This window comes from Diadema setosum, chromosome 5 (assembly GCF_964275005.1).
Source record: "Diadema setosum chromosome 5, eeDiaSeto1, whole genome shotgun sequence".
Lineage (NCBI taxonomy): Eukaryota > Metazoa > Echinodermata > Echinoidea > Diadematoida > Diadematidae > Diadema > Diadema setosum.
This window is the reverse complement of record NC_092689.1, coordinates 41,810,578-41,833,275: the sequence shown is the minus strand read 5'-3', so window position 1 is coordinate 41,833,275 and position 22,698 is coordinate 41,810,578. Positions and strand designations below refer to the sequence as shown.

At 36.8% G+C, this 22,698-nt stretch overlaps 1 protein-coding gene across 1 annotated transcript; it reads left to right on the top strand.

Annotated features, from left to right (window-relative positions):
• Nucleotides 1–1,859: 1,859 nt before the first annotated feature.
• On the top strand, nucleotides 1,860–20,121 carry LOC140228297 (RPE-retinal G protein-coupled receptor-like). Its single transcript, XM_072308523.1, has 6 exons — nucleotides 1,860–1,987; nucleotides 8,315–8,481; nucleotides 15,210–15,323; nucleotides 16,949–17,128; nucleotides 18,119–18,384; nucleotides 19,739–20,121. Exons 2-6 carry the CDS (start codon nucleotides 8,406–8,408, stop codon nucleotides 19,952–19,954), a joined length of 852 nt encoding a protein of 283 aa, XP_072164624.1. The 5' UTR covers nucleotides 1,860–1,987; nucleotides 8,315–8,405; the 3' UTR covers nucleotides 19,955–20,121.
• Nucleotides 20,122–22,698: the final 2,577 nt, after the last annotated feature.

Below are 22,698 nucleotides of genomic sequence, written 5' to 3'. Positions count from 1 at the left end.
ATCAGAATTTTTATTGATACGAAAAGTAGGGATACGCCCACCAAAAATTATAATTTGACCCGCCGAATTAACTTGTACAGACTGGAGAATATACTAGAATTAACATAATAGCCTCGTTCAGATTTTCAAGATTTGATTTGCAAAGATCAGATTTGCAAGGATGGCTGTTTCCACTCAACGTGATAAATCTTATATAACGTGATAAATCTTATAAACATGCATAAGCGGATTATGACAGCAATCTTGCGTTTCTTGAGTCATAATTTTTAGGAATGTATTCAAAGTCATGCAAGCAGTGTTGTAAGACATAGACCAGTGTTACAATATTGTTATCATTGCTATACGAGTATTTTATATTGATCATGGAGTATTCTATATTGATCATGAAGTATGATCAAACATATTGATACCTCTTTAATTTCCAATTTTAGTTGTGTTATACACTACCATATTCGTGGATGTTCTGTTTACTTTCATAAACTTTAACCTGCCGTGAAAACAAATTATTTCACTGCGCAGATCTTGCAGACATTTCTGAAGATTAACCAGCGCAAGTATAGCTACATGTTTGTCAGACATGATATTTTCTTATCTATTCGAATGTTAGTGAGATTTTTTCATTATAGATTTTAACAAGTCATAGGAATTAGTTCTTTTTCTCTGTTTTCCTTCCTTTTCTCTTTTTCTATGTTTCTTCTTTCCACCTTTCCTTGTTGTCTTCTCTTGGTGTCACGTGACGACCGCGCTCAAGTTCCTGAATCGGAACTTTGATGATCTTTCATAACGTCACGATGTCTCAAAATATTCACCTGGGAGGGTTCAGTTTCTTATTTCATTTCCAACAATGCAAAACATGTACATACACAAAATAACACAATATCAATACAATTAACAAGTACAAAAAACAAAGAAAAATACGTGAAATTAACAATTCTGCGCAGCACAAAAGCAGATGAAATTGAATAACAACTGAATTGCAGGAAATGGAGGAGATGTGCTGAAAAGCCAAGCTTGTATTTTGCAGTCTCTTCGTGGACAAAAACAAAACTATGCTAAACTAAATAACATCAAAGAAGCAAGTTGTTTATATATATATATATATATATATATATATATATATATATATATATAAAGTACACACACATACAGATTTATACAAACAAACAAAGAAACAAACGAACAGACGGACAGACAAACACAAGTAAGCTTTCTTGTTAAAGAGAAAGAGAGAGAAAAAAACAGAGTGAAGGAAAAGAAGGATTTTCCTCTCCCCATTCCATCCTTCCATCACAGTCTATTTTCCACTCTCCTGCGGTTCCATGTTCCTTGGCAAACGTGCCTATAAATTCCCTTAAATTGCCTTACCTCAACTCGTCATCATCATCAAACCCTTTCTTCTTAAGAGTGTAGGGTAATAACAATAGCAATGCCACCTGGGAGAATCCACCAAGAATTGTAACCCAAATGATGAAGATAATGAGGCTGATAATTTCGTACGAGAGTGTGTCCAATTTTACCCATTTCACCACCCCCCCCCCAAAAAAAAATGTGAACTAAGGTATCGTGATCTTGTAAGATCATTTGTTCCACCCATTGCGGTCATCCAGTGACTCGTCACTGATTTTCCGGTTACGGCCCATGACATTCGCTCCCACGAAATATCTGCATACTAAACCAAACACAAATTCTACCCACAAACATAACCCTAACCCTAACCCTAACCCTCACATCAAACTAAACCTAAAACCCTATCACAACCGTAACCCTAACTATAGTAACTATTCTCCTGGGAGGAAATAGGACAGGAACGGTTGTAGCAGGAGCAAATGTCTTGTCACCGATTTTCCGTTGCGAGACACACCGCGGGCACAGCGTGAAGTCGTAGCACTTGTATTCCGCTAATCTCTCTTATTTATTATAATATGCCCTGTCTGAATGCTAGCACCTGACTACGTAGGCCTACTGCCTAAGTTCTTGAGGCCGATACGTGAGTATTTGCTGCACAAGAACCGAGTTTCTCGTATGGCGAGTCTTTAATGTTTGAGCAAATTCATGTTTTTGTCACCAGAGCATCTCACTTATATTCTTTTAATATATACGTCCTTATTTGTTGTAATCGTGGTGGCATTGTATGTGCTGTAGCAGGCGAGATGTATCTAGGCGATTAACTTCTATGCGGTGCAAGGAGCTGCATCCCTCGATCTCATGCATGCGACCAGTGGAATACGGCTGGATCGCGTCAGCATGACGTTTGAGGATGCTAACAAAGGTCACATCGTAATGGTTTCCCCTAGCTGCGATCTTGGGAGATGGTTTAGGGTTTGCATTATCGCTGAACCTTGCTGTTCGCCATTAAAACATTTATGCATGGTGCTATAGCGCTACAAGGCTTCAGTTAATGACCTCGCTGGTATGTGAGCTCATTGTGGATTCGGTTTTCCATCGAGTGTGAAATTAAAACACACACACATACACACACACACACACACACACACACACACGCACGCACAAAACAAACGTGTTTTTCTATCTCGCAATTCAATGCCGTATATTCGTCCTCAACAGACGAGATGCTTTTGATTCGCAGTTTCCTATGTTTATGCCGTCGTGATATATAGGAACCGCCCGAACCCCGTAACTGGTATTTTTCCCCCAATGTTCCCGTGGTTACGTGTTCAATTATGTTTGGTCAAAGAGGCTATAATGATATCATAAACATCCTCATGTGTTTGTGTTTGGCAGACATTTAGTTTATTAACAGGCGTAACGTCTGGCGAGTTAGTGCCCTTTATGTTGTAACACATTGAAACATCCTTGCAATATGTAGTCATGTGTTTCTCGTAAAAGGATCGACTTTCCATTTGCAGGCCACATACGTCTGGCTTCATATCAAATTCATGTCTAGCTAACAATGCCTTGTCTGCCATATTTACAACTTTTGCGTGAAGTGCGTGAAGACGTTGTTTCATATCGTGGTGTGTTTGTATGTGTGTACGTGCGTTTACACTGTTGAACCTTCCCTACTGAACTGTATGATTGATTGAGTATTATAATTATAATGATACTAGAATGGATGTAAAAATTACATTCAAGTTTACATTGGATTAGGGAAAAGTGCAGCTTGTTTTTTTTTTTTCAAACTGAAAACATGAGACAATGTCTTATAAGACTGTAATCTTTCACGCCAAGTTTAAACCTCTGCTTAATGTCGCCAATGTATTAATTGTTCAATCACCACAGACATTTTGCCAGTCTTTCTCATGACAGTTTTGGATCTTCTTCTTTGATGAAATTTTGCCCAGACAGCTCGCTGAAATTAAAGGCCCATAAAGGAGTCATGACAATTTTACTCCTTTATCTGTCATGAACTATATAATGCTCGTGTCTCTGCGGTAATTATGTTTTTTCTAAGTATAGACAAATAAACAAGGCAAGGTATTGCAGAGAATGTTAATTTTAATTCCTTTTAAGCAGATGTGTAATGAGAGTGAGCCTAAAAATGTACTTTAGGATTCTATATTCATGTGTTATCTATCAATATTTTAGAAACACATGAATATATATATATATATATATATATATATATATATATATACACTCAACCAAAAAAAGTAAGTTCCCCCTAACATTTTTGGATATACATGTATCTCGAAAAGTATTTTACCGATTTTCATAATTCAAACTGGAATGGATAGGGAATTTTATTACTCATAACATGAATTGCATATCATTGCCACCAGATATCATTATTGGTGTGAAAATGCATTTTATGTCAAAATGCATGGAAAAAAGTTGCACTTTAGTGATTTGCATTGACTTTTACAAAAAAATCAAACAATCACTCATGATTCTGAAGTTTTAAGCATGGTATATTGCATATTTCTCTATCTCTTTCTTTTCATGAGCATACAATGAAGTATTTAATAATTGATATGTCAACCATCCGCTTCAATGACCTCATACTGTTAACTTAAGTTTGTACTTGGCGCTGCTCAATGTTGGCTCATGCGCTAAAATTCTTGCAGTGAAGTGTCATCTTTCACTTTCTTGCTCGCTTTCCGCTTAAAGGCACAATTTACCATTTGCAGATGAAACAAAAACCCAGCATTAGTGCTTTAAAATAGTTCTAAAATGTAAGTCAGGGATAGAAACAACCACTGTAAAAATTTGAATCCGTATAATCGATGTTAAGTGTTGTTAAATACACAAAATGTGAACAATAGTTATAATAAGAATGTTTCCCGACTAAACCGTCTACAGTTACGGTTTATTGAGAAAAACACTGATATCTCCTTATATTTTAAGCTTTATTGCGAAAATTTTATATGGCAGGATGTTTTGTGACACAACAGACCTACACATTGTATGCATCAAAAGTATATCTTGAACATTTTTGAAATCACTGCTCCCAAAGGTAAACAGGACCTTTAAGTTTCCTTATGTCATTGGGCGAAACCCCTAGTCTCCTGGCCACCTCCTTAACCGGAACCCCAGATTCAAGAAAAGCTGTAGCTCTCCCTCTTTCAAAAAATTGCAGACGCGGCATGATGCAAAATGGCCATAAGCAAATTAATGTGATCAACCCAAACTGGAATTAAAAAGCACATGGCTTCGACCAACATTTTCATATTGAAAAGGCTTATTGTTTAAAAAGTATAGTATGCATAACATCTGTTTGATAGGGAAGCACATTATACCTGAAGAAATTCCTGAGAATTACATAACAATCTAAAAAGTTCATTTGCTAACTTGCATTGGAAATGTACACAATATGCTTCATATAACCTTAAGTGCAACTTTTTTCCCAATACATTTTGACATAAAATGCATTTTTTTCACACCAATAATGATATCTGGTGGCAATGATATGCCATTCATGTTATGAGTAATAAAATTCCCTATCCATTTCCGTTTGAATTATGAAAATCCGTAAAATACTTTTTGAGATATATCCAAAAATTCTAGGGGAACTTACTTTTTTGGTTGAGTGTATTATATATATATATATATATATATATATTATATATATATGTATATATATATATATATATATATATATATATATATATATATATATGCACACATTGGCAAATGAAGTAAACAGATACAGACCAGCTGATCTGAGTTAAAGGGAAAAGATGAACTGAACCTTACTATTGCTAGGTCGTTAATGGACATAATTGGAATTCATTCATTCATTCATTCATTTTTTTTTTTTCATTTCCAACAGAAACATAAATATATTACATAAATTGACTACATAAATGTCATCATAATACCAAATAAAGGATAAGTTTATAAAAAAAAATTGTAAGTATCGAAATGTTGAAAATGGGGAGGAATGCTAAAAAGCTGGGTTTGTAGGGTGCATTATCCCCACACATGATACAAGAAATTATGTGATCGATTGACTGATATGCATAAAAAGTGGAAGAAACAAAGAAACTAAGACATAAAGGCCTATAACTAATCTAACTAATCCGAAACAAAAACCCTGAACAAATCCCTGCACTAAGTCGCTGTCATGCCGGGATAGTCATCTTTGGTCATGTGAATATGATATTATACCCATTACTTTTTCTGACTTATGTTTTATACTCTTTCCATGATCTGTTTCTTTTGTGCTTCTGCATTAAGTCCAGCAAATACTTTTATTTCTTTCATGTCTCAGAAGACTGGTAAAGTTTATTCTTGTATTCGGGTCATAGCTCATTTTAGTCAATAGCTCATATTTCGCGACCCTTTGCATTCAAAACTTTTACAGTAGTTTCCAAGATATATGCAAACGTCAAATACGCGCAGCCTGAACTCCCAAGTTCATCGACCCTACCTGCCAAAATATCAAAAATCCTTCATAAATTCCCCCAAAATTCTCGGATCACTACCAAAATTTAATAATCTGTTACCTTTATCATTCTTAGAATTTCCTGCAAGTTTCATCCAAATCCGTTTACTACTTTTTGAGTTATTTTGCAGACGGACAAACTAACTAACAAACGAACAAACCAACGGTAATGAAAACATAACCTCCTCCCTTGGCGGAGATGAAGATAGTTTAAAACAGGGCGGAACAAAACCGGAGAAACACAACAGCTTGACATAACTTGACTGAAGGGTATATAAAATACCACTGAAAGAAATAAGGCACAGCAGAATGAATTGAAAGAAAGGGAAAAAACACGTTGAACACGGAAAGCGGAAGAGAGAATCGAAGTGCTTCGGACAGCTTGTGGCTGCACGCAGCTGAGCAAGGATTATGCAAATAAGCATTGTATTACATTACGCAATGATGAATTCAATGATTGATGATGAACCCTGAGGTTGCTGAGACCAGCTGGCTTATGAATAATGAATATATCAGTAGGAATTTCATAGAAATAATTTCAACTTGCGCTTAAAAGGAAACAAAGATGGATTTTTTTTTTTTATCACAGCTTAAAGGAAACCCAAACCAAAAGAGAAATGTGAATTATTGTGAAAGCAGCAACATCAGTAGAACACAACAGTGTCGGTTTGAGGAAAATCGTTTTGGTGTTGGAACCGCTGGATGAGGAGACTACTAGAGGTTATGACGTTATGTGTGGACAACAGTGTAAAAAAAGTATAAAGGGAATTCCACAAAAGTTAATTTTTCATGAAAAGTACACATTCCATCAACTTGATACTGACATAATAAAAAATGTTAAGGGTATAGTGTATGCCCATACTTTCTGAAAGCGGTTAGTGAAGTGCTCTTTCATTATGTTAGAAAAGTGGAAGTATGTTGAATTTTCTTTATATTTCCTTTATAATTGTTGTCCACATGTGATGTCATAAACTGAAGTAGTCTCCTCACCCAGAGGTTCCAGCACCAAAACTTAAAAAATTCAAAACTTTTGCATCGATTGTCCAATTTTCCTCAAACTTTCACTAATGTGTTCTACTAAATGTTGCTGCTTCCACTTAATCCACATTTCTCTTTAGGTCTTGTTTTCCTTTAAAGAATTCCAAAATCTAGGGCCGGTGCATATAAATGTATTCTCACCCAATTAAGTTCTAAGGAGGGGTAAATGAAACTCATTAGATCGCTTAGTAGGCTAATTATGAAAAGATTTTTTTCGTGGGAACATTGGATTGAAAATACTGGGAAGTGTATTTGCATTGTAATTAAACATAAACTGACCCAGTTGAAAGAAACACAAATCTTCAATTTTTAAAATCTGACGTTTAGTAAATAATGGATCTGAATAAGAACGTGGCGAGACGCCACAAATAATACAAAGTGCCTTTCTTTGTAATAGCAATAGTTTATCTAATAAAGTTTGATGGGCGCCACCCCATGCTAAAATTCCGTAATTAAGATAAAGTAATATTAAAGAAAAAACAGCGTCAACAATGAGGACAATGGAATGAGAAACTTAAGTCTGTTAATGACACCAATATTACATGAAATTATTTTACTAATGTTAATGATAACATGACACCTCCACGAAAATTTATCGTCCACTGTAATACCGAGAAATTGTATGTGAGATACACGTTCTCACCTGATTTTTCAACTGTGTGCTTATGGTATAGTATCATTAGTACATCCATACGTCTATTTTTCAATGTATATATATATATATATATATATATATATATATACATATATGTATATATATATATACATATATATATGTATATATGTATATATATATGTATATATACATATATACATATATTTATTTATATCTATATAATGTAAAGAAATTAAGACCTACGATTTATAGCTAGAAAGATTGCCTTAGCCTTGCCCAATTTAGCATCAACTGATCCATGCAAACTGCCTATAGTGTATTCTACGTGCTTGTATTCACTTGATAGAGACATATAAAAGTAGGGTTAGGGCCTAATCGTTTTTGGATCCGCATAATAGCGAAAATTTTGAAGGCATAAATTTGAATACATAGAGAGAAGTGTTCAGTTACATTGATAACATCTTGAGAGGCTCTCGGAAGTTAATCTCTATCATCACCACATCTGAAATTCTGATTTTTTTTTTTTTTGAGTGGTCGACTTCTAGGACAATGGATGTACACTTTCATATCTTCATCTGTTGTATAGCGACAACGCCCACCCGTGGCGCGAGCAATCAAGAAAACTCACGAAAAAAACAGCAACAGCGATACACCAGCACAGGAGCACGCACGTGAACACACACACGCACACACACACACACACACACACACACGCTAAATCATGTACAATATATATGTCGTTTCAAACTACCCCTCCTGCACACGAAGCGGTATACGTGGGTTTGTTTTTTTTTTCCTGTCTTCGCTTTTGACAGCTGCTTGGCGAAAGTCCGTGAGAACACAATACTCGGCTGGCAGCCATCTCTTGAACGCACTTCAACACATTCGGACATCTACACCTCCAAGATGGCTGAGTCTCGGGCGTCAGAGGGACTTTCCTCTTTCGAGCACAAGGCGACAGGAGTGATTCTGTCTATTGAAGGTACGTTATAGATATCAAACAAACTATTCATCTTATATGTTAGCTCCTCCTTTCCAATGAATGTGCTATTATAGAAATCAAGACATTGATTGTGTCCCTTTGTGTTACACGTGAAACAGCATGTCAGGAAATTGTTTCAAAAGAAAGCGGGGACGTGAAGAGTGTTCACAGCTTTATAATTCATCTCTCGTTCCACAGCACTATTTTCAAGAAGTTGTTTGTAGTATGTCTGGTGTCTTCAATATTTTTGGCAGTCTCTATTAAGATCGTGATTTACACAGGAGCTTTATAATTATAATACATCTCTCGTTCCACCACAACATTTTCAAGAAGTTGTTTGTAATATGACCAGTGTCTTGAATATTTTGGCACTTTGTGAAGATCATGATGTAGGCTCATATCTATAAGCTTTATACATGTATAATTCATCTCTCTTTCCATCACGACATTTTCAAGACATTGTTTGTGATATGTCTGGTGTCTTGAATATTTTAGGCATTTTCTAAAGATAACAGCTTTGTAGTACACATCTTTCGTTCCAACACAACATTTTCAAGAGGTCGTTTGTGATGTGTTTGGAGTCTTGAATATTTATAACATTTTCCATAGATCATTATTCATATGAGAGCTTTATACAGTTTATCTCTCGTTCCACCACGACATTATTTTCAAACAGTTGTTTGTGGAAAGTCTGGTGTTTTGAATGTTTTTGGCAGTTTCTAATGATCACGATTAACATATCATATGATTGTATGTTACTCTTTGATTTGATTTGATTTTATTTGATTTGATTTGATTAGATGTGTTTCTGCATTTTTCACAAAGTATTTGCAACGTAACAAACAATATTTCAATACTCATGATCTAATCACATTATATCCAACACAAAATAAATATAAATATAATTATGCTGAAATATACACGTGCATAAAAAGATAATGGCTGTTGTCGAGGAGGGAAAACTGATGTACATTTTTGGCTTGTACATACAGAGAAATGTAGAAGTATTTTGTTTTCTTGTGCATAAGTGAACGCTGACGTCTTCTGCCGCCATGCTGACTTATTTTGTTCAAAATGTTTACGACGAGACGTGGTTTATTGCGATGAGATCATTCAAGGAAGCGTGACATAACCGTAGCTACCCGCAAATCTCAGGTGCAATTAAGGACTATACCCTATTTTTGGTGGCACGTGTCGGTGGTTGTAATAACCACGTTCACATCTATGCCGTCAAGATATGGTTTCCTTCTTCATCAGAATTCCTTAAAATAGCGGAAAGATTTCTGCCTGGCTTGACTGGCCTAACAAAAAAGGTGTGAGGAAAGTTAGACACAGCTGTAGAAATATGTATCTGCCAAAGACTAGCAGGTCTGTACAGAAATAAGGGATAGCAGAACGTGTTTTTTTTTCTTTGTATGTGTGTGTGTGGGGGGGGGGGGGGTGGGGGTAGTGTAGGGGCTCTTGGACTCGCCTTGCTGCACCTGGTGGGAAACTGGGGGAAGCAGAAATCTTCGGTGCTATATGGCACGGAGCCACGTATCAATGGTGCTGGCGGGGATTTCAGATCTTACTTCCTATGTGTGGCCATGTGTTTAACATTGTGTATATTATTATTATTATTATTATTATTATATATATATATATATATACATATATATATATATATATATATATATATACTTTTGCTTACATAGGTTTTTATACAAGTCTTTTTTATTTGTATGGATCTTTCTCTTCATGTTAAAAAAAAAATGTGATTAGGCAGCATAAGTGAATGAATATATATAGGTGCGTTGTTTCGTTTTATTGAGAATACGATGCAGGTATCAAACGAAATTCAAATATAGAATATCTGTAACAAAAATGTTGAGTAAATGTGTTTAGAAGTATCCCCGACTTGGAACAGTTTGGTCTTTTGACGTTTAAAAGAAGTCAGCAAGAGAGTGAAAAAAGAAGTTTAACCATATTGATTACATAATCATTACATCATCATTTTCGAGAAATGGCGTCTTACAAACTCATCACAAGCCGTCTGAAGCGCCCTCGCTCTTTTTCTCACTTCTTCCTTTGCTCATCATCCTGTGTGAATGGCTGGCCTGGGAAACTGGCCTGGGCGTTGACCTGGGACTGTCCGCGGCGTACTATACAGAAAACAGAGATTACAATCGTCTGTTCGCCTTTCGAAATGCATAAGCCGACGATAATAAAAATTTTACATGAATATGGAACGTAAAAGTGTAAGCATAATTATAGTCACAGCGAATTAAGGATTATTTTTTCCTCTCTTTATTTTTTCCCGCTCTCCTTCTCTGTCCTCCTGGGGGTATAAGGCAGACTAAAATCATCGGGATGAGCGCAGGTGGCATGTTGATAAGATGAGATGAGGTTCACTGCTAGACTCGAAATTACGAGACTTTGTCTTTCGATCTGTAGGTAAAGGGGGCGGAAATAGTGACAGAGGCGGTAAAATTAGTGTACGCCCCCTGAAATTGATGATTGATGAGCGTTCTTATCGCAATCAAAGATGGTTCTGACGCGTCCTAAAAACTGAAGTCATTCCACATTTCGACATAGATAGTGGAGAAGCTCTGTCGATATTGCTGATGAATGATTATTGTAGAGATGACAATGAATGCGTAAAGCAAACAAATGTCACAGTCGTAAGTCGTTATTTCTGTCATGCTTGCATATCCTGTTTGAGATCATGCGATTTATCCGTCAATTATTGCTCATTCAAGCGCGGCGCACGACACAATGAGATGTACCGTATGTCCTCCCCCCCCCCCAAAAAAAAGGAAAAAAATACAACGGGACCCTAGTCCGCAATGATATCTTTAAAAATAGTGAATCAATCTAAATACAAATTCAGGGTATGAAACATTAACTCATTGCCCACATTTTACAGAAAACCCCATTCGATTTGCTTCATTGGTCAAAGAGAAATGAGGAATTTTGTAGAGGATGCCGGGAATCTCTTCCCTCCAAGTTCTGTCCATTGTGTTCACAGTCCAAGAGCATCCAAGTGCTAAACTTGGAAGAATCAGACTCATGACATGCTTTACAACAAGCCATATTTCTCTGTGACCGCGTAAACAAATTGAATGGGGTTTTCTGCAAAATAGAGCTAAGACGTTATATTTTTTTACGACCCTGAAGTAGCACTTAGACAGGTCAATCATATTGGGTGTTATCAATTCGAAAATCTGATTGTAATTTTTTTGGGGACATACTGCAGTATGTCCCCCAAAAAGAGTCTGATTCTTCCATAAGCAATTCAATGCCCTTGTGTGTGAATACAATAGACAGAACTTGGAGGGAAGTGATTCCCGACATCCTCTACAAAATTCCTCATTTCTCTTTGACCACTGAAGCAAATCGAATGGGGTTTTCTGTAAAATGTGGGCAATGAGTTAATGTTTCATACCCTGAATTTGTATTTAGATTGATTCACTATTTTTAAAGATATCATTGCGGACAATAGGGTTGTATTTTTTTTGTCATACTGTATATTGTCGCAATATGTGTGTGTGTGTGTGTGTGTGTGTGTGTGTGTGTGCAGTTATGTGTTTACATCATTCTTTAGATATTCGTATGGTATACGACTCCAAAGATATCTATAAGAAAGCATGTTCCTGAACAGATTCGATGAACAGGAAAATCCGTCGATTTAAAAACAGACAAACAAACAAACATTTAAACAAACCACAGACATAACAACAAATAGATTGAATGTGAAGAAATAACACGGCATGAAAAATGACTGGACTGTTGGCAAAGCAGCAGGAACTAGATTATAATTCAATGATCCAGCTGTATACTTTTAGATGGATCCATTATTTGAAATTGGGTGTCTCTATATATACCTTTTGTATCTCATGGTTCGCCAAAATGCATTTTTTCCAGTTTTTCATTTCATTTATTTATGTTTTTTTTTTTTCATTTCCAACAGAAACATATAGATATTTTGCAGAAATTGAATACATATATCATATCACAATATATAATAAAAGACAAATTTACAGAATATTTTAAGTATACGGGATTTATTTCTCGACAGAAGCATCCCCTCCCATTTGCGGAAGAGAAACTTTGTCCTTATCTACCTTCAAGATTGGGAAGCTCCATCATTTCACGAGTATAAGGAAGATAATAGTGATATCGCAGATTACAGTATACATTTTTGGATACACTATGAATTACGAGTACTGCACCCGTGATGTTTCGATCACTGAACTGAGGCTTCGTTAATCGTTTTACAGTATAACCCTTCAGAAGCCGTGTTTTTGGTGTATTGATATGGATGAGATCGGTGACTTAATTCATCTTCTTCACTCATTCTTCGAGCTTGCTCATAGATATCACCGCCTATAAATTCTAAATCAAAGTCACTCTTCGTGGCTTGATAGATTATATGCAGAAGCATAAGAGGGGATGGGGGAGCGGTCTGGGAATGAATTTCTTTATTCCTTTTAGCCCTTGGTACTTTATGCTTTTTATGCCACTGGTAGTCCATTTCGGTAGAAAAGGAATAAGCATTACATGTATCACTAATTTTCTGTGTATAATCTGTGGGCGTCAACTCCGCTTTGCATTGTGGTATCTGTTCTTCTCCATTTACTTTACATGGACTCTACAGGGGCCAGTCCACCACCATAGAAGAACACCACGCACGTGCATGTGTCTCGACTATTATGTCTGACTCGCTTGTGCACGGATGCAGTCTGTCACGACAATAAAACACGTTTTTCTTTCATACCCCACCGCACCCTATTCTTACCTCATTGTGTATGATTCAAAGCATGTCGAGATTGTGATTTGAAAACTGAAGGCTGCCTACAGTTATGAGTATAGAGCTTGAGATTGTGAGTTGTTGACGCCACGCTGTGCGAAATCTGATTACCAGTCTTTCAACAACCAAAACTCATGGAAACAGTACAATATTGGTTCTACCTACACAAGCAAAAAGGAGAAAAAAGGTGAAAGAAAAATAATGATTTCTCTTCAATCCCCCAATCACTTCAATGCCTTTGTCGAAAATTTTTTGGTCTCTGAAATAGAATTTGAACCATAACGTCATTGTTGATATGAGGTATTTTTCTCAGATTGATACCTTTTTTTTCCGTGATTTTTTTTTTCTATTTTCACAGACTCTTTGATCGTCAAGCAAATGCAATTATTTTCTTGCCACGGGATGTCGAATCTATTCAGTTCAGTTCTACGAGGTGAACACGAACACCTAGAATGTAACCAAATAAACAGGTCGTGCACAGTCACTGCCACGCAAACAGGAAATGATATGTATGGATGGATGTTATAGTCTCTTTTCTTTTTTTAATAAATTAAAGTATTACCCCTTCCAACTTTTCGAAATAATTATTGCTCATAACTCATCATTGTGGTATAACACACGGTGCAAGACAAACGAAATATTTTGCTGCTTATGAATTTCACGAAGGAAGCACATCTAAGTATATTTCTGAGCGTCGCCGTAGCGATTTCTATGTAAGCAAACACCGTCGCTGTCACGTACAGAGTTTGACGTATCCCCATTGTCTGTTTCCATGTCTTTGAAATGCACCATGTTAGTTGATTTATTGGCATTGAAACAGTGATATGACGACAGTCTGATTCTTGTTTGGTAATTTTAACTTCTTGTCATCCATAGGATGCTCATTTAGAGCAACGTTCTCAGACAAGACGTTCCTCAGTCTGTGCTTGGTAATGATAAAGAATAGGAGAACAAGAAAAACAATTCACATATAAGGATATGCTTTTTCTTCTTTTTCTCTAATTCTTGTCAGACAAAAAAATTGAATGCTCTTTGTATTATTGTTTGTTTGTTTGTTTGTTTCTGTGTTTGTTTGTTTGTTTGTTTGTTTTTTGGTGGGGGGAGGAGGCAAGCGATTGTGACATTTATGAGACCACTAGCTTACCATGTATCTCTAGTATACCGATAGCAAAGTTCTGGGAGCAATTATGCCAACATTTAATTTTGTGTGAGTGTGTGTGTGTGTGTGTGTGTGTGTGTGTGTGTGTGTGTGTGAGGGTGTGTGTGTGTGTGTGTTTGTGTGTGTGTGTGCGTGTGTGTGTGTGTATGTGTGTAAGTGTGAGTTATTTTTCTACATGAACGAATGCATTACATTATGTATAGTTAAAATCTTCCTTGAGTATTACATACCCTTATTACAGCTTATCATATTCCAACGTAGATCCCATTGGTCTACATCAAGCTATATGTTGGGAATTATAAAGGCTTGACCTGTATATTGAAAGATGTATCTGCTATCTTGTAGTCAGTTGATGGAACAGGAGCGATCAAGATGAGATTAAGAGTATTGGTCGTTTGATTTGTCTGTTTTTTTCTTCCTCGAATGACATGGAATGACGCAAATTGATGTGAATAAACGTAATTTTACAGTGATGATTACCTGCACTTACACTTTGTAGCTTCTTTGGTCTAAGGCTAATGTACCTTATCCAATACCATAACAAAGTTGTGACGTTTTAAAAAAAACATCGAAAATAACATTATTGGTCGCTCTTTCCACTTTGTTAACACTATTATCATCGTTACTGTAATCGTTGCTACTATAATCATCCTATATTTCATCATCATTGTCATTGATATCTTTGTCAGGATTAGTAGCTCATGACTGTTATTATCGACACTGTCTTTTTGCACATGATCGTCGAGTTGTTGTTTTTGTTTTTCTCAACATTCGTTGCAGGTCTCCTTGGAATCGCTGCTTCCGGTTTTCTCTTAATCTCCTTGCTCAACTCCAAAGGGGGAAGAGACTCTTCACAGCACGCCCTCAGGGTCAGTTTAGCAATAGGCGATCTGGGTGAGTCCCTGAGACTACTGAGACTGGGATACGAGTGTTTTGGTTGCACTGCCCTTGGCAGCATTCATGAAACTTGTTAGTCACTAACGAGTGTTTTTAAGCTATTGGAATCCTTGCATCTGATTGGCTGAGAGCAAATTTGTCAGTGAAAATCGCTGACAAAGCACTTGCTGAAATGGCCCCTGGTTTCATTTGTTTTGGTTTAATGCGTGTGTCTGGAGCGGTGCCTGGAATCCCACGCTGTTCGAAAAAAAAAATGGTACAAAAGGATAAGGCAAAAACCCAGACGATATCAAACGCTTTGGAAAATCATTGAATTTTATCCCCCGGCCCACCAGACAATACCACTTGCCCCTATATTAATTACTACTATCGTTCTATCATTGCTATGTCTTCGTTTCTACACAACAGAGCAAAACTTTTTGTTCGAATGAGAATGGTATGGCTCCCATGCACATGATGGAATTTCCAGACAAGGCATGTTTCCAGAAAATAGCCTTGAGATGTAGGCAATATTTAACATAATATTCCGACACGCACGATTAGCCAGGATGGGGCTTTTGCCGCTTCCCCTTAATTTAGGACACAAAAGAAAGCGTTTTATTTCAATTTTCTTCGTCGTATCTGACAATCTGAAGACAGGAAATACTGTTATTTGTAAATGAAGAACAAGGAAGACCATGATTTTAGTTTGTGGTTATGGTACACTGCTTGTGGCTCTTTTGTGGTAGTTCTAGATTTTTTTTTTTTGAATCAGTAGTAAAAGTTAATGAGTTTCATTGATTTCGTAAAGAAATTCCAAAGTTGTTTATGAACTTCGGGCACGCGTTGGAATAGTCAACTGCATGCGAACTATATAGAACATGACGAACATAAATAAACAGGATTCGATGAACGTGGTTTGAAACAGTTATAAGCATGTTTGTCAACTTTCGAGAGGAATCACAGTATGGGGATTAACTTTAATTCTTTAATATTTTTCGTGTTCGTTGTTTCGAGTGATCTGCAATCCCATAATTAGATTTGAACCAAATCAAATATGAGTGCTTGAAAAAAAAAATCTACCAATATATTGGGATTCATCATTTAAACGTTCCAAGTGGCCACTGAGCACGTACACGGGCAAGAATTCTGATCCCGAATTGCTGATGTTGAGTCACACTGTTAAAGAAGCATTTATGAGGAATGTTAAAGTTGGTCATAACAGTGACAGCGATTGCTCTGTCGGGTCCCAAATGGGTGGATTTTTTAGATTATTTTGTGATGGACAAATGAATTGAAATTTCATCATATTCAACATTTTATTCATAATCGTGTCTAATGTATTGATTTTGTAGTTGTGAAATACATCCTTCCTTGTGTGTATATTCCCATCACCCCCCCCCCCAAAAAAAAAAAAAATGGCAAGTGCAATGTTAGATAGTAATACTATATCAGTATTGTATAAGAATAACTTAAGTGTGTGCGTATGTGTCATAAAGTACTCTTACATGCACATACGCTACATGTAAGTAAGCATCGTTTCCTCCTATATTCGTATTTTATGCTCCAATAATACTGAACGACATCTTGAATTACTGTTGATAGAATTAAACTGAATTGTGTAAACCGCTCCCTCTCTGCAGCCATTGGTCTCATGTGTCCGGTAGTGGCCATTGCCAGTTTCTCCGAGGGCTGGCCATACGGTTCCACCGGCTGTCAGGCCTATGCCTTCGTGGCCAACTTTTTCGGACTGATTAGCATCTGGAGCCTCGTTGCGCTGGTCATCTACCGCCACCAGACATCAAAAGTAGACACAAAGAAAGGTTTGTAGTAACATTTCTGACCTTCAAACTCCCCGAAATATTAGTTCTAATATCGCATCCTTAGCACTAAATACAGAAGGACAAAATAATTATTCCTTCTGCAGGAGAAGGTATACCAAGGAGGAAACTTGAGGAGTTTATCCCACATCGGTATCAGTCATTTTGTACACTGTCTCATTTCTTACCAAAGTAAACATCGAGTAACTACTCAGATTCTCGTATTTGACACTAGAATGTCTATTCTAGATTTTTTTTATATATATAGCGACACCACATGACGAAAAAATTGTCCATATAGCAACAAAAACTAAGGCGGATGTGGAACCAGTTTACAGTGGTCACGCAAAGTTTTGATATAATTATACCTTAATTTCCCCAAGGGACTGCTTTCACGAAAAGAAATTGATCTCAGTGCAGGAATCACAGTTTGAGAAACACAAGCTGATCAAAATGAATAGACATAAACCGACAGAATGGAAATGTCACATGACTTTACGAATTGTAATTTCATCACGGTCAGTAATATGCAAATTAGATGATGTAGTGATGTTTCTACTTCACAAGTCTCCCTCTATAACATACAGCAGCAACACCAACAATCAGAAGGTCGTAGGTTCGAATCCTGCTTGAGTATGTACGCCCGTGATTTCTTTATCATGGCTACTACTAAAACACTGATCAATTCATTGCTTATTTACGTGGATGTAGGGCAGTTTGTCAATCAGTTGCAATGAAAACACCTCGACGGAAGAATTTCATGAATTTGAAAAACATTTTTGTTGGTTTGTTATTGGTTGATTAATTGCTTGGTTTGTTTTCAATCAGAAAAAAAAAAATGCATGGTATCGTAACAAAAATCCGCAGAGGATATCCGCAATCTCTAATTGAATCCAAGTTCTTCCGTTCTTTGGTTGGTTTGTTATTGATTGATTGCTTGGTTTGATTTCAATAAAAAACAAATATGCATGGTATCATGACAAAACCCCGCAGAGGATATCCGCAGTCGCTACTCCCTGATTTTGGCCGCCATCTGGGCTGGCGCCTTTTTCTGGTCGGTCACACCGCTTCCCGCCATCGGATGGGGTCGCTACTGCGTGGAGCCCTTTGGCACCGGATGTCTGCTGGACTTCAGCGACAGAGAACCCAGCTACTTCCTCTATCTCGTCGGCTTCTCCGGCATCGGTCTCGTCATCCCCCTCCTCCTCCTCCTCACACGGGGCCTTGAAGGCGAGGGAGTGTCCGCTGGAGCTGTCACGGTACGTCAATCACTTGACATTTTTTTCCTTTAAATGGTGTACATGTTTAAAGGGAAATCAAATTCTAATGAATCAAAACTTTCATTAGAATTCGAATTAGACAAAAATCAGAGTAACAAGGTTCTCGGGACAGTGATATCGATCAAAGTCTTATAATCAAATAAATATATTGTGCCAATTAGGCAAAGCGATAATGACTTGTAATCGTCTCACATTTCCCCAGTACTGTTTGCATGAAAACACTGTAAAATCATTCTTTTCCCCCAGTGATTATCATTTAAATCATGAATTTCTTGGATCACACTCTTTAAAGGGACTGTACAGTACTGGTTGCGGTGGGGATTCATGTTTTGAACATTCCTAAGTGAGATAATGAAAAGCCTCTTATGAAATATGAAAGAGCATGTAATTTTAAGAAGGATTCAACGTTTATTTGATGAAAATTGGTTTTCAAATGACTGAGATATCCAAAAAAGTGCTAATAATAAAAGGCGACATGCCACAACTTTATTAGGAACTCTTTGTTTCACCTTGTTTTTGGATATCTCAGCCATTTCAAAATCGATTTTCATCGAATAAAATTTTGATACCCCTTAGAACTGCATGCTCTTTGACATCTCATAGAGTGGTTTCTGAATATCTCGCAAAATGTTAAAAGCTAAATCCTCACCTCGACCAGAACTGTACACACCCTTTAACAGAAGGCAGGCAATGCCTGTGATCCGTAACAATCGTTTTGCAGTTATGTTCATGATTCACTGTACTGGTATATCTGTCTATTTGTTTGTTTTGGCGAATGCACAAATCTATACTGCATTTAAAGATGTCTGCCGTACATGCCGTCATCAATCAACTGCAACATACATTACGATTAAAAAAGAAAAAAAAAATGTTTGAGAGAATTCTTCATTAGGACATTATTGGGCCAAGAAAATTATTCTTTGTATCATTTTAGCTAACATGAAAGTGCAGGAACAAAAGATATAATAATAATGTCATATTTACCCAGGGTAGCCTCTTCAGTGTTGCCACTGCTCTACCAGAGGGCCCTGCTATTATCATTACCCTAGCGTTGCCACGTACCCATTTATACACCTGGGTCGAGAGGGACACAGTGGGTAAAAACATCTTGTCCAAGGACGTAAGCACTGGGAGGGATTCGAACTCGGGTGCTCCGATCGGGAGTCGGGAGTGTTATCCACTATGCCACAGCGCCCCCACTTTGATATGATGATGAATTGTCATATTCCCTATTGTAATCTTACTACGTGTAGATATCATGACTACTTTCATAATTATCGTTATTATTATCAGTTACTACAATTACTGTAAGTATCTTTATTATAATGCCCAGGCCTGCTGGAAAGCGATGCTTGTTCTGTGCCTCTACTGGGGATGCTACGGATTCGTTGCCCTGGGTTCGGCCATTGGAGGACCGGACACCGTGCCGGTCCGGATCTACGCCCTGGCCCCACTTCTGGCCAAGCTTTGCCCCACTGTCAACCCGCTCGTCTTCGGAAAGGACTCCTCCTTCGAGGCCGCGGACGTCAAAGAGCAGAAGAAGCACTAAGGTTGTAGTCATGGCAACGCGTAGAAGATGATGTTTCTTCTTCCCGTAAGATCGTGACGGAGAGTTTCAATATTTCATCCCAGTAACGAAAATGCCTGTCGCGGAAACTTTCTACAAGTGGTAAAGCAACATCCAGTGTAATTATTACGTAGTCAGTGGTATTTCGTCCTCGCCATTGTGTTTTCACTTTTTAAAGCAAAAAACCAACCCCCCCCCAAAAAAAAAAAAAACAAAAAAAAACAACAACAAAAAAAAAACCCAACAACAACTAAAAAAAAAAAAAAAAATTCATACGTTTGCTACAAAATGTATCAAAATCTTTTCATTTAGTAACAGAAAACTGTAGAATAATGTTGCTAAATAGCCATTATTACCATTATTGTTTGTTTGTTTGTTTGTTTGTTTGTTTTTGTTGTTGAAATATCATGCCCTGGCAATTCGATAATCTCTACCAACTTGCATCTGTTTTCTCACGGCAAGTTAATTGATACAGCGCCATTTTATATCTATACCCGCATCTGAAAGCAGCATATGGATCGCAGTGTGATGCAACAAGTTCTGGAACGTAATCATGGAGTCTGGATATCAAAACTATCCAAACTATACATGGTAATGGACGTCATCTGTTAGAACATTCCATCCTATATCTGAAAAGATAGTTACTGATAAAATGTGAAGACATTCAAAGTGAATGTGTACATTCTAAGAATCCGTTTTACTGAAATTGTAGAGTTTAGAGAGCTTAGCTCTGGTATAGTACTGTTGGCTATGCATGGAAAGGCCATGCAAGCCCTGTATAGTGTAGTCTGCCACACCTGTGTAAGAATTCAATGTATTGCGCGTGCGTATTTTGTATTTGTTCATGTGTTTGCGTTTTTGTGTATTTGTGTGTGTGTGTGTGACGTTACAGCTTATATATCTCTTGGAAGCTGAGATGTCAAAAAACAGTATTTATTAGACACTCCTTACAGGGTTAAAAACATCATTACTGTAAGCATCATGTTGTTGTTTGTTTGTTTGTTTGTTTGTTTGTTTGTTTGTTGCTTTTTTTTTGGGGGGGGGGTCTGTTATTGTCATTATGATGATATTGTTTTGTGTCATGATATCGATAGTATACCTAATCACAACTCCACCACACGTTTCATAGATGTGAGGGAAATGGTACATTGCATGATATTCTTTATGATTTTAGCATTACAGCATTCTGACGGCAAAGCTGAAAATTCCTTTTTTTTTTCCACGCGCAATGATAATACTCAGTTTGCACCTTTCGGTATTGATTGTATTAGGTAAGGATATCTTTAGACGACACGCAGGTATATAAGACAGACGTGAATCAATATTGTATGATGTCAGGTCAGTTTTTCTTTGTAATGCCTTTACATCGCGTTGATACTCAGAGTGTGTCAGAAAATGATTGTGAATTTACACATTTTTATACAGCTTCATAAACAACGAAATTGGCTTTGTAATCATGTACATCTTTCGTATGAATTGTGTGTATAAAGAAGCATGCTCACGAATCAAGTCTACCACTGTGTTGTGTTGGCGATGTGGATTTCAAAAAGCTCTTGTCGTCTTTTTCCATTCCCGTCTATACATGTATCTTACACTTTGTGCCTTTGGACAGCACGTTAGTTGAGTAACACTCGGCGTTATTTAATTGGTTGTGATTACACAACTTCTTCTCAAGATAAACCTCAGACTGTGACAAACATCCTCGGTTTGTCTCTGCCGTAAAGAAAATGTATGTTGATAATCACAGAGCTATTATTCTACACGAAACATGTACGTGAAACTTTGAATGTCTGACATTCTTTTTTTAGTCTGGAGTTCTGTTAAATGAGCAGTGAAGTTAAACATCGGGCATATGAGTTTAGAAAAAAACAACCCAAACGCAGCCAATTTAAAGATTATATCACATACAATTCTGAGGGAAGTTAAGAATAAGCCAGAAAGGGCAGAATTGTGACTGTAAATAACTGCGGTGAAGTCAATAACTTGATGAAGTTTAGAGAAAGATTTATATGAAAATTGTTGCATGAAAGTAGAATCATCATCATTATGGCTATTATTGTGATAGATAAAATGTCGTTGAAGAATAACAAACAGTCAGGAATTTGTGGCGCTTAAATGGGCGTATATCATGTCCAACACGCTGTCCCTCCGTCCTTTTTAAATAACCTTCTTGTTATTGTAATTACGTTAATCCTTTCGTTTACGCGAATAATAAAAAATGTCAGAATAGAACAGAATATGTTTCTCTTAAATGACTACATTGGCATTCCTATAGGAAAATGTACATAATATTATTAGTGAATATGATTACAGTTACTTGAGTTACGTTATGACAAAAAAAAAAGTTTGTTCTTGAGAAAAAAGAAAGAATTTAATAAAGTTCCACTTTATCAATCACGATATGACTGAGGAGTACAACGATACAATAATGTGACTGAAATTGTTAGACTAGCATACCCTCTGGACGTCATGTTATTAATTCAACCAATATTCACAGCTGTTTGAATGTTCCCTGCATTTGCCTGATGGCGTTTTTTTTTTTTTTTCTGAGCTAAAATATTTTGATTGCTATTTTTTATTCCACATGAATCTCTTCTTTTTCTGGGTATATCCAACAAGAAAATATACGATATTTGTAAAGACAATCAACAGTTGCATACTGTATTATATAGGCAAATCATCAAACACGTTATACATGTTTATCAGGTATGCTCTAAGTGTTTATT

Bases quoted from the DNA above. Each gene is read 5' to 3' on its own strand.
- LOC140228297 (XM_072308523.1), top strand. From the start codon at position 8,406: ATGGCTGAGTCTCGGGCGTCAGAGGGACTTTCCTCTTTCGAGCACAAG. The intron at 8,482-15,209 runs GTACGTTATAGA...CATTCGTTGCAG, and splicing joins AGTGATTCTGTCTATTGAAG to GTCTCCTTGGAATCGCTGCT. The intron at 18,385-19,738 runs GTACGTCAATCA...TATAATGCCCAG, and splicing joins TGTCCGCTGGAGCTGTCACG to GCCTGCTGGAAAGCGATGCT.